The sequence below is a fragment of the Eschscholzia californica genome, unplaced genomic scaffold (assembly GCF_041429995.1).
Source record: "Eschscholzia californica isolate CP2 unplaced genomic scaffold, dmEscCali1.0.p SCAF_4, whole genome shotgun sequence".
NCBI classification, from domain to species: domain Eukaryota; kingdom Viridiplantae; phylum Streptophyta; class Magnoliopsida; order Ranunculales; family Papaveraceae; genus Eschscholzia; species Eschscholzia californica.
The window spans coordinates 21,977,865-21,990,421 of record NW_028238461.1 but is presented as its reverse complement, the minus strand read 5'-3'; the positions used below and the strand labels follow the sequence as shown (position 1 = coordinate 21,990,421).

General features: G+C 34.8%; 1 protein-coding gene across 2 annotated transcripts; it reads left to right on the top strand.

Annotated features, from left to right (window-relative positions):
* Window positions 1-3,226: 3,226 nt before the first annotated feature.
* LOC147543653 (casein kinase 1-like protein 2) lies at window positions 3,227-9,948 on the top strand. Of its 2 annotated transcripts, none has more exons than XM_086635008.1 (14): window positions 3,227-3,981; window positions 4,061-4,101; window positions 5,400-5,469; window positions 5,576-5,724; window positions 5,813-5,908; window positions 6,000-6,070; window positions 6,660-6,721; window positions 6,907-6,970; window positions 7,056-7,140; window positions 7,232-7,358; window positions 7,469-7,551; window positions 7,636-7,696; window positions 8,771-8,910; window positions 9,157-9,948. In XM_086635008.1, the coding sequence occupies exons 1-14, from the start codon at window positions 3,906-3,908 to the stop codon at window positions 9,448-9,450; spliced, it is 1,419 nt and encodes a 472-aa protein (XP_086491134.1). In that variant the 5' UTR covers window positions 3,227-3,905; the 3' UTR covers window positions 9,451-9,948. The 2 variants fall into 2 exon arrangements, with proteins under 2 accessions (XP_086491134.1, XP_086491135.1); XM_086635009.1 differs by having other exon boundaries at window positions 3,476-3,981; window positions 5,400-5,500.
* Window positions 9,949-12,557: the final 2,609 nt, after the last annotated feature.

Here is a 12,557-nt window from a genome sequence, read left to right as displayed (position 1 = left end):
TGCAAAAGATACAAAATTTGCAAAATCCTCGTCAGACCCACTATCATCATTGCTTACAACGTAGTCACTTAACCTTGACGATGTAACTTGAATACAAGTTGAACGGGCACATAATTCTAGATTTGAATTATCATGAGTATTCAGATAAATAGGTGTAATCTCAATTACTTGAGATTCTGAAGTTACTGCCTCATCATCAATATCAATTTTTATTTGATGATCTTCTTTAACATGACAGTCCCAAACTCCAGCTTCATCGCTTTCTACCGAATAATCATCTAAATCTTCATCCATTTTGCAAGCTAATGAAAGAGTTTCTCCCTCTTCTACATCATCTGCAGCAAAGTTAACATGCTCTAAATATTTCTTGGAAACTTTACATTCTGACTTATAATGACCTAATTTTTTACAACAAAAACATATAACTTTAGATTTGTCATACCTTCCAGTTTTTTTAGGTTCTTTACCATGTCTTTCTTCACCTTTGTCGGTAGTTTTTTCACCACTAGAACCACCTCTTCCAAACAGTCACTTTGCTTTGAAAAACTTGTCAATCCGCCTTGCAACAGCTCTCTGGTTCATCCTATGTTCATGAGAACATAATGAACTCATCAAACCTTCAACTGACATAGTTGAGAGGTCATTTTCTTCCTCAATTGCAGCGACGACATAGTCAAAACGAGCGGTCAATGATCTCATGATTTTCTCAATAACACGTAGATCAGTTAACTGTTCACCATTAACTCGCAATTGATTACACAATAGATTGAGCTTTAGAAAAATAATCAGAAATATTTTCAGAGTTAATTATATTAAGAGATTCAAATTCACTTTGTAAAGTCTGCAACCTTACATTTTTTTTACCTTCCCATCACCCTTGTAGGACCTTTGCAACAAATCCCACACTTCTTTAGCTGTTTCAGCTCTTGAGATTTTGTCAAAGACAATCTCATCAGCAGCTTGATAGAGAATGAACAATGTCTTCTTACCCTTCTTTATGTTCTCCCTCAAACTACCTTTTTGGACCTGAGAGAGCTTCATGTTCTACCCGATAAACTGGTTCTTCATATCCAAATTCGACAACCTCGAAAATTTCCTGGAAGCCAAATAATGCTTTCATTTAGATACACCATTGATTAAAATTTTTTCCCACAAAATCGCAAAAGCTGAGGTTGGATTGACCCGTTCATTTTGAAATTCGGTTACCCTTCTTTATGTTCTTCCTCAAACTATCTTTTTGGACCTGAGAGAGAGCTTCATGTTTTACCCGATCAACTGGTTCTTCATACTCAAATTCGACAACCTCCTGAATTTCCTGGAAGCTAAATAATGTTTTCATTTAGATACACCATTAATCAAAAATTTTCTCACAAAATTACGGAAGCTGAGGTTGGATTGCCGGCCCGTTCATTTTGCAATTTGGTTAGTAATCACAAAATATTCCTAGCTCGGGTACCAAATGTTGGAAATTAAAAGTGTTTAATTTTTTAATGGTAAAGGAAATTATAACTTGCACAAACAAAGAAGAATGAAGAAGATATTTAACTGAATTGAATTCCTTGACCTGATTTAATGAAAATAAACTACAAAGACTGGTCTATTTATAGACCCATATTCTACCCACTAACACTACTAACATGATCCCACGAACTTATCCATTAACACCATTAATTAACTAAAGAAAATACTGCCCACTAAAATTGACTCTCTACTTATTTAATTAATAAACAAATTAAATTTGAGTTTAGATAAAATTTAACACTATTCATCTAAGGTACGTCTTTCTCGCACTAGAAACCTAATTTCTCCACTTCTACCATAATTCAAACTCAATGTGTTTATTAATTTCCTTGGTAGTCATTAAGATAATGATAATTGTTGAAGAACTATTTAAAAAAGAAATCTAAAAAACAAAATTCTAGAGAGAGAATGAAATGGTACAATGGGTTATAGACAGAGTAAGTTATAGGAGGAGGATTGTGTATTTAAAAGTGTATCCCGATGCACAAGGGTATTATTGGAAGAGATTTAATGACTTTAGCGGTGTGCAGACGAAGTTAAAAGAAAAGGGGTTATTTTTGAATTTACGAGAATAGGGATAAAAAAAGAAGCTGGTCACAAAATAGGAGGCTAAAAAAGAAATAACTCTTTTACTTTTATATTTTTTTTTTCAGTTTTCACTAATAACTTCAATTTTTCCTTTCTTTTTTATCTATATAACAAATGACATAGGTTTTGGTGCCATGTCATAACTTTGGTTCATAAATCTCGGTCGTCCAATTTTCTTTTGTGAATCATGACCCTTCTTTTTAAAGAGTCTTTGAAAAAATAGATATTTAACCGTCAAAATAACTACCCACTCCTTATAAACTCTCTAACTATTTTTCTTTCTTTACTCTTTTCTCCTTTCAAACAACTCAATATAATCTCGGTTATTATTTTCAATATATTTTTATTACTTCAATATCTGTATAAGACCAAAATATTTGATATTTTGTAAAACGTAAATATATAAATTTTCGTGCCCGTAGGGCGTGGGCCATATCCTAGTATAACTACAAATCTTATATGTAATTTTTGTAATATAAAGGTAGATTATGACCTAAGCTAACATAAGTGGAATCACTACATATATTCTAACATTTTGAACACTCAAAAGTGATTGGAAATTTGACTTGTCAATTTTCCGCTTATAACTTGATAAATCATAACTGAAGCAAGATTTACAATTATAAATAGTTTGATTTGTTATAAGTAGATACAAAAATTTATAGATAACAAAATAATATTTACTGGATGTACAAGTAAAAAATTTATGCACTATTGATAAATTATTTTTGTTACAGTTTTCTCAATTTTTAGCCCTTCCTTAATTAATTTGTGGGTGTGCCTCTGCTCCAACATTCCTAATAGCCCTTTCAACAAAAAAAACATTTCTATCGACCACCAACAATCTTTGTCCCGGTCAAAACTTGGTTTCCCAAAAAGTTGATAATGTTACGTAAATTCTAAAAACTCTTAATGTCTCAGGTTCGATTCACAAGAAGTGGGATCTATGGTTATTGAATTTGGATTATTAAAGGTATAAATAATAATAATAATAATAATAATAATAACAATAATAATAATAATAATAATAATAATAATAATAAGTTTGTCGGGTTTTAGGCTCTACATTGTCGAGGTTCAGACCTTTTAAATTATTGATTTGAGTTAGGTGGTTATTGTGTCGCTGCACGGATTTCCTGGAAAACGAAGTCATAGGCACATAGGTTCAGAGCCAGACCGACTACTCAAAAACCGACAAGAGCATGAAAAATTGAGCGTTTCTTATCACAACCCTTCTTCGTAGCAGAAGTATTTACCGGCGCTTATCACATCAATGCCTTGTAGTGACTAACGTAGATAGTAGTCGTTTTCTCAAAGAACCATCTTCATTCCTGATGCTCTACACTTACAAGAAAACTTCCTGTAGATAGCGTAAGAAAAGATTTCTGGTCCCATTGGAGTCCAAATAGAAATGGATCAAATGGTTTCTTAGACAAGATAGAAGAAGATGGTAGTCTCATGACGTCTTCTCTCCCCATTTTCTCTCTTCTTCTTCTCCTTAGATAAACCTAACTACCTAACAAAAACCCTAGATCTTCCTTCGTAATCTCTCTTCTTACTTCTGTACTGAAACTCTCATTTTCTCTCTGAAACCGCTTACCCTCTCTCCCTTTTACTCTAATTGACCTTTCAGTCGTTTTTTGTTTCGTTAACAGGAATCACCATATTAGGTTTTTAAATTTGGGTTGTTCTCTATGGTGAATTAACTTGAAACTTAGCTAGTGATTTTGAGGTGTTTGAAAGAATTTGGGTTTAGGGGTTTATAGTTTTGATTTTGATAATTTGAGTCCTTTCTGATGGAACCTCGAGTTGGTAACAAGTTCAGACTCGGACGTAAGATCGGTAGCGGATCATTTGGGGAGATCTATTTAGGTTTGTTGTTTGTTATTAGGTTTAAGATTTTGAGTTTTCTTCTATTTTGATTAAAAAAAATTGAGTTTTCTTTTTGCAGGTACTAATATTCAGACAAATGAAGAAGTTGCTGTTAAGCTTGTAAGTACTATGTCTTTATTCCCACTTAAATAAAACTGCCAACTTAGTTTACTACTACTCTACTATACTAGCCAATGAGATTGTGTACTGTGTAGTTTTGAGCAATATTTATTGAACATTTTAAGATATGGGCATCTGTTAATTCTGTGGTCATCCAACTCAAAACCAACTGACAATGAGTCATGAGTGGAGAAGACCTAGACATTATACTTTTGGTTGCTAGATTACCATTCTCCAATGTGAGACTATTCTCACACACACATGTGTCGTTCTTTGAGCCTAACACATTTTTTTTTTCGAGTGACATGGAGCACACGCGTGGCTTTTAGCGTTTTAGGCCTATCGCGTGTGGGCCTATCGCGTGTGGGCCTATCTGATACCATGTTAATTCTGTGGTCATCCAACTCAAAACCAATTGCAATGAGTGGAAAGGACCTAGACATTATATTTTTGTTGCTTGATTATCCTTCTCAAATGTGGGACTATTCTCACAGTATCTATATGTCGTTCACTACAGTGGAGTTCGTTTCTCTCTCTAATTCAATTAATGTATGTCAGTCATGAGTACTTAGTAAATGTCCTTAATATGTCTACTTTTAAGCACATCCCGGTATTCCATGATTAAATCATGAACAGACAATGGTTACTAAGATACATATACCAATATTTACTCAGGTTGGATGCTTATCAAGTTAAGTAATACCTGCTGTGTTACGTTCACAAATTCAAATTAGAAGCTAGGTTTGTTTAATAACTGCAGTAGATCTCTCGTTTCAACTTCTTACTGTAGACATATACAGCAAAATTCTGTTGAAATTTGAGCTTATCCTTTGAGAAATTCTCAACTGTGAGGACTACAATTAGCACATTCTTCTTGCAATTACACTGTAAATGACATGTCTCACATGTCGAGTCTGACGTAGATACTGATGATTGTGGTAATATTAATTTAGTTGAGGTACTTAGGGTTTAGGATATTAAGTTTTTGTTTCTTAAATTGTTCGGTCTATTTGAATTTAAGATTACAATGAGTATAGAGCTATTGGTATTGTAAGTTGAAGTTTCACTTTTTGAGTTAATACGTATTTTTTTTCTTTATATTGAAAGTTGCAATTGTTTCACTGCTTAAACATGCATGGTACATGAAAGCAGTAGTTTCCTGAATATATTCATTCCAAGTTTCAATGCATATATTCATTCAAAGTTTCAAAAAAAACACAGTAGTTTCCTCATCCTGAGACTCGATGCTTTCTTTTCCATCTTTACCTGAAAACAGTGAATCTGTTTGTCTACTTCAGGAAAATGCGAAGACAAAGCATCCCCAATTGTTGTACGAGTCAAAGTTATACAGAGTTCTACAAGGAGGAAGTAAGGAGCACAGTCATTTCTTGTGGTATAGGTATATATTACAAGCTGTTATATACTTATATTCATCCTATTAATTTCCTTGCTGTTAAAATTTGTACGGTGGCAGCTGGTATTCCAAATGTAAGATGGTTTGGTGTTGAGGGAGACTATAATGTTCTTGTAATGGATTTACTTGGTCCAAGTTTGGAAGATCTATTTAACTTTTGCAGTAGGAAATTGTCTCTGAAGACCGTTTTGATGCTTGCAGATCAGATGGTATGTTGATTTTATATTTTTTGGTCTCTGTTCTTCTGTCTTAAATACCACATTTTCTTTATCCCGGATTTCTCCATGTTATTAACAGATCAATCGAGTTGAATTTGTTCACTCGAAATCTTTTTTACATCGAGATATCAAGCCAGACAATTTTCTCATGGGGTTAGGGAGGCGTGCAAATCAGGTTTTGTTATAATTATCAGTTTCATATCGTCGATCTCTATGAAGATATCATGATTTGTTTTGATATATGATGTTCTTGTTCTTCTAACTAGGTCTATGTCATTGATTTTGGGCTGGCTAAGAAGTACAGAGATACTTCTACACACCAACATATTCCTTACAGGTAAGTATGTGTTAGCACTTATTGCTTTTAAGCTAGTTTTCATAATTTGAAGGCCATGTTTGGACATTATCTTTTCTGTAACTGAAAGTTTGAAATAATATATAAGAAAAGTTACTCGCAAGTGGGGATAAAAGATTCTTCAAGAGAAACTAGGAAACCACACAAAAAGTAGCCAAACATTCAGTTCCTTTTTTAGGCAATCTTTTGGTGAATGTTTAACATATGAGAAAAAAGAAGCTTTATGAGATTCTGGAGAAGTTCTTAGGCCCACGGTTTGCCAAAAAAACAAAGATTTATCCTAGTGGGGAGAATCTATGGTTCCTTGATTTCCATCTTCAAATTTCATTTTGCATTGTTCTTATCGTTTTAAAGAACGTGTAAGTTAGGATTACAGCTCATGTACTAGCCTATTTGACCCTAACTTACGATTAAAGAAGACTGTGGATAGCAGTTAGCACTAGTATATGATGGCTTCATCCCTGTTAACTCCATTAGGCAATGCGTTGTTTGTTTCGCAGCTCCTAAAAGTACTCGTTAACTTCTTTTCTCCCTAGTTTTTTTTTTCTAAAATATTTTGCTCATACTTCAGGGAAAATAAGAACCTGACAGGAACTGCACGTTATGCAAGCATGAATACTCATCTAGGAATAGGTAAGTGGAATATCATTTGGGTGCATACTTTTTCTCGAACTGCTCAAAGCAACATCAGTCCGGACTCCGGAGCATTTTATTACTGGACGTCTATGAATTCTCAAGTTTCAGCCTACTTAAAGGGATCATTTGGCTTAATGCTTACCAGAGTGGTTTTCTCTGACTGTTGCTTCCATAATATGTAGAGCAAAGCCGGAGGGATGATTTAGAATCTCTTGGATTCGTTCTCATGTATTTCGTGAGAGGAAGGTACGAGTTTGCCAACTTTGGTGAGTTCGGTTCTCATTATTCTCTATGTTCATAGCTTATATAGCTTTCTTTTCCATTTTTGAAGTCTACCTTGGCAAGGACTTAAAGCAGGAACTAAGAAACAGAAGTACGAGAAAATCAGTGAAAAGAAAGTTTCAACATCTGTCGAGGTAAAGAATGTGATGTTATTGTTAATGCTTATCCAATATACTTTACATGTCCGAATGGTAAAATGATTGAATTTCAATACTATTTCCTCAGGCTTTATGTCGTGGATATCCTACTGAATTTGCATCTTATTTCCACTACTGCCGCTCATTACGTTTTGATGATAAGCCAGATTATGCCTATTTGAAAAGAATATTTCGTGATCTCTTTATCCGTGAAGGTTTGAGTTTATGTGTTTCTCAATTTCTGTTTCTAGTGAAAAGATCTATACAAGCTGCAAAACGTTGAAAACATAGTATATCTTACCTAACGTAGTTTTCTATTTTGCAGGTTTTCAGTTTGATTATGTTTTCGACTGGACGATTCTGAAGTATCAGCAATCACAGATTTCTACGCCACCTTCAGGCGCTCTCGTTAGTGATGTATCTGGATATGTTTTACATTCTTTTCATGTTTCAAAACTTCTAGCGTCTGAATATTGCTTAAATTTTATTTAGGCACCTCTTTCTGGGCCAAGCTCTGCAATGTCTCCACCGGTTGTCGGTAACAGACAAACAGGTACTTCGATTTGCAAATCCTTTTCTCTCTTGTCCATTTCTTTTCACTACTCCGCGAGGGTCTAAATTTTCATTTCCCTTCTTTAACTATTACCATTTCAAGGCATCGATTAAAGTTGGATATTTTCTTGTTTTGCGTCACCATAGATTCTCTTGGTACTTGTCAGCAAATGAATTTTTTGGAAGTGTTTCTCTTCAAATGGCTACTTTTATCATGCTCTAGGACCAAAATTTTCTCTTTGTAATCTGTGCCTAATGTAACACCTTAGGACAACTCCAATGTAGGGGCTCGGGCTCCCAATTTTGGGAGCCTCAGATTTTTTCAACTCCAATGTCGGGCTCCCAAATCCAAATCATGTACGTTTGCGGGCTTTTGATTTCAATTTTCAACTATAAATTATTAGTTTCAAATATAAAATTAAAATTTGATATTATCCTAGAGAGATAGAGAATTTTAAAAAGAAAAAAAAGTTAGAGAAAGAATTGAAAAAAAAGATTTAAAACAATTAAAAATTAAATAAAAAACAATTAGATTAAAAAAATTGAAAAAATAAAACAAAAAATTAAATATGATTGGGCGGATCCCATTTTTAGGGGATCCACCCAAGTGTGACCGTTGGGGAACTCCCCAACGGTCGCATTTGGGGCTAGGAACCCGGGAAGGTGGGGCTCCAGGGTTGGAGCTCCAGGGTTGAATTTGGGAGCCCCAGCCAGCCCACATTGGAGTTGCCCCCAGTTGTATTGTCCTTGACTTAGGCACCATAGAGGCCAACTAACCTAGTTTCATATGGTACGAGGTCATGGGCCTTCACTAGATCACTTACCCAAAAGTCCTAGCCAATATTTAAGCAGAGTTTATGTCGTAATCCGAGTCTGGAAGGTCCTCCTAAGCAATATGCTTTCAGTTTCTTGCATATGAAACTTCCATTTAACACCAGTGCCTCCACTTCATTAAAGCTTCTCTGTACGGTCTTTCTTTTGAATTTTGCTCCAGTTTGTGATATTATTGCACCCATTAATAGACTAAAGAATGTCATATCTGTCAGTTTTATTTTGGTCATGGACTTTGTCTCAGGTGAAGAAGGCAAACAAACAGGTTGGTCTTCGACAGATCCTTCTCATGGGAGAGTCTCCGTTCCTGCTATAAATGCAGGAAGCTTATCTAAGCAGAAAAGTACAGTAGCTAATGAATCAGCCGTGGCGAAAGATCCTATGGTAAGTCATTTTGGTTTTGCTGTTATGCTTGTTTCTTTTTGTTAGTTCCCATGAACGAAGAATGAAGACCTCAGACACTCCCTTTTAAAATCACAAGAGTTAATTTGGAGCGTCGTAATGACACAACATCATCATTTTAACGGGAATGTGTGATGTGTCATCAATAAATGTTGACATATATGCCGATATAAAGATTTTCATTTCTTACTATAAAGCTGACTGTACAAAATGCATGGAACTATCCAGTTATCTGGCTCAAATTTTTTGGGAAGATCTAGTGGCTCATCAAGGCGTGCTGCTGTTTCCAGCAGCCGTGATGCATTGGTTGGGAGCGAGTCTGATCCATCTCGTCCTCAAACCACTGAAGGAAGCTCAAGTGCATTGCGCAAGACTATTAGTGGGCAGAGGAGTTTGAATGTTGTTTCTTCAGATTCCAGGCGAACATCATCTGGTAAAATCTTGTCTACCTCACAGGACTACGAGTCCACTCTGAAGGGCATCGAATCTCTGAATGTCGACAATGAAAGACCACAGTACTAACCTACCAACTTAGCCATCTTCTCTCTCTTTCCCTGTAAATCATAAAACTGATTTCTTCTGTTTTTGGTTGGATCACAATTGTTGTTTCCCGGAGTTTGTTTTCGAGGAAAGTTGTGATCTAGAGATCAAATTACTGCTGGGTTGAGAAAGGCATCTGCTAATGAAAAGATAGCAACATCCGACAGTGAGTTTAACAGAAGAACAATATAATGCCAAGGTGAGTCCTTAGGTTTCTTCTGCATTTCATCTGTCTTCTACTGGTTAGCTGCTGCGTTTGTATCAAACACCTCAGCAACCATAAAGGCAGCCATTTATGTCAATTACTTTCTAGATTTAAACGAAAAGGAATTACTCTGATGAACAGCATTATAAGAGATATGGATGTGGGTAGATAATGGTCTTCCAGGGATTTCTTATGCTTCCATGTGGGCTGGCACTTAAATAAACACTTCAATATGAATAACAATAATAATAATAAGATACGTGAATATTGTGACAGATCGAGAAGACCATATCCGACAACAGTAAAGTTCTAAGTTTTGAAGTTCTAAAATCTAAAATATATTGTTTCATGTAGTGTAAGACGGCAAGTCATTTAGATGTAATTTATTTCTCTAAACCTTTTCTTGTAACCTAATAATACTTAGCTTAGAGTACCTCAATGCAATACCCAATCTTAGAAATGTTGAGTGCATCATAAGATGTTTAGAGGTTCTTAAAGAACTTTATCCAGTGCAAAATTCAGTTCAATCTCTAAGATGATGTGGAGGTAGTTAAATAGAAATATGTCAAGATGGCATTTTATTTCTAGAGTGTCTTTTTGAGATATCTTTAGTTATGTAACTGGCCAATATTTGAATTAAACTAATGAAAATCAAGTCTTTGTATATTTTAAAATAACTAATTATTTCTTTACAAAAAATTATTATGCCACACAAATAAATAAAACAAGTTTAGAATTTTGCATTGAAGACACCAAAAATCTTATGATCTCTATTTTTTCCACATAGGAATGCGGAACTCAATTGGGTGTTGACACATGACTAACAACGGTTTTCTTGAGTTTTGCATTAGAGATGATCTCACTCTCAATTTTTTTTTTAAAAAAGACTAAACCCTTATTCTCTAATTACCCCTCTTTCTCCGACGCTCAGACTACCCGTCCTCTCCCTTTCATCAGATCTGAAGACGATTTCTCTCATCATATCACTTTCTTGGAAATCTTCTCACCCGAAAACATTTTTTTCTTTCACCAACACACCGCCTTCCCATTCTCCTCTAAACACCGTTCTCTTGTCTTTTAAAAAAAAAACTAGAAAATTGTTCATATGTTTTCTTCAATTGTTTTACTCTCATGATTTGGTTTGTCTAGGAAAAGAAGCACGGAAAAGTAATATATTTCTATAAATATTCTCTTAGCATTTTTTTTTTCATTCTAACAACATACCTATGTTTTGTAATTTCTGACGTATCTATAGAATTATTTATATTTTGTAATTTTCAGTGAACGAGTTTGTTTAGCAGTCGATAACACCCTCGAGTTTCTTGTAGAATTTTTTTGATTTTGTATAACTTTTGGCAAATTTACCAATATTTTTCAAACTTTTGAAAAAACATCCATTATGTTTTACAAACACAAATTCATTTACAAACACAACTGTGTTGCTTGCAAAATGGTTTTAACAACAATAGAATCGTAAAAGTACAAATATTTTGTAAAATTATACATTTATATTTCTTTACGTTAGTGTTTTCTTAGTGTTCCGTTAACTCCTAATATCAAGAAACGTATTTCGCGATATCTTTACCAAAATTTAGAGTAATTAAATCGAAAATAAGCTCGTTATTTTAATCCATTACACAACTTTCCATTCTTCCACCAATCACTAAGTCAATTCATGTTTCTTTCAGTGCGCTTGTATTGTTCAATCTTCGGCTGACATCTTGTGTGGAAAATGTTTATATTTAGGTTCCACCAAAACTTCCTCGAGGAAGATTGTGCTGGGGATGTTATTAGGGTTAAGACAACCAGATTGAAGCATTTTCAACAAAAAAAAAAAAAACCAGATTGAAGCATGTGAGATTTAAATAACTAGGGTATAGCCTGTGCCCATAGGGCACGGAAATTTCTATATTATGTTATACAAAATTATTGAATATTTTGGTCTTATATACATATTGAAGTAATAAAAATATATTAAAAATAATAACGGAGATTAAATTTAGTTGTTTGAAGGGAGAAAATAACCAGAGAAAAATATTTAGAGAGTTTATAGGGAGTGGGTAGTTATTCTCATTTGTCCACCTTTATCCTTTAAAGACCCGCTCAAAAGAAAGGTCATGATTTATAAATAAAATTGGAAGATCGAGATTTATAAACCAAAGTTATGACATGGCACCAAAACCTATGTCATTTGTTACATATATGAGAAAATAAAACATTACTTGAGCAGAAAAGCTTATGGTGGGGTGGGAATCGGTCCGGGTCGGGCCGGTCGGGTTCATGTCATTCATCGGTTCGGGCCGGTCGGGTTCATGTCATTCATCGGTTCGGGCCGGTCGGGCTTTTAAACTCTATGTCCATTCGGACTTTCGGGTTTAATCGGCGGGTAATTTAAAAAATCCTAGTGTCCAAAACCCGTCCAAGTGCGTCAAACTTTTCGGGTTTCTCAGGTATCGAGCGGTCGAGTATCGGGTTTGCATCAAAGTTTTAAAATACCTCGGTCGAAATGATCAAAATATTTCTATTTCGATGGTACCGAAATTTCTATCGAAACTAAAATTTAATTAAGTTTTTCTTAACAATGTTGTCACTCCGCACTTGGCCAACAATATATGTATGTATATCTATATTATACACTTCAAATACTTTAAAAATATATTTATATATGTTATACATGCATACGTAAATACGTACAAGCAAGCATACATATAATGTGTGTAGGTATTATCGTATAAATGGATGACATTATTAAGCGGGTTATGTCGGGTAAAGATTATCCGGCGGGATGCCGGGTAGCACTTCAAAACCCGTATCTGACACGTTGATTTCGTCTGGTCGGTCGGGCTAAACCCGCCTTCGGGTTTTGAGTACCCGCAGGCTCTAA

Bases quoted from the DNA above. Each gene is read 5' to 3' on its own strand.
- LOC147543653 (XM_086635008.1), top strand. From the start codon at position 3,906: ATGGAACCTCGAGTTGGTAACAAGTTCAGACTCGGACGTAAGATCGGT. The intron at 3,982-4,060 runs GTTTGTTGTTTG...TTCTTTTTGCAG, and splicing joins ATTTGGGGAGATCTATTTAG to GTACTAATATTCAGACAAAT. The intron at 6,722-6,906 runs GTAAGTGGAATA...CATAATATGTAG, and splicing joins GAATACTCATCTAGGAATAG to AGCAAAGCCGGAGGGATGAT.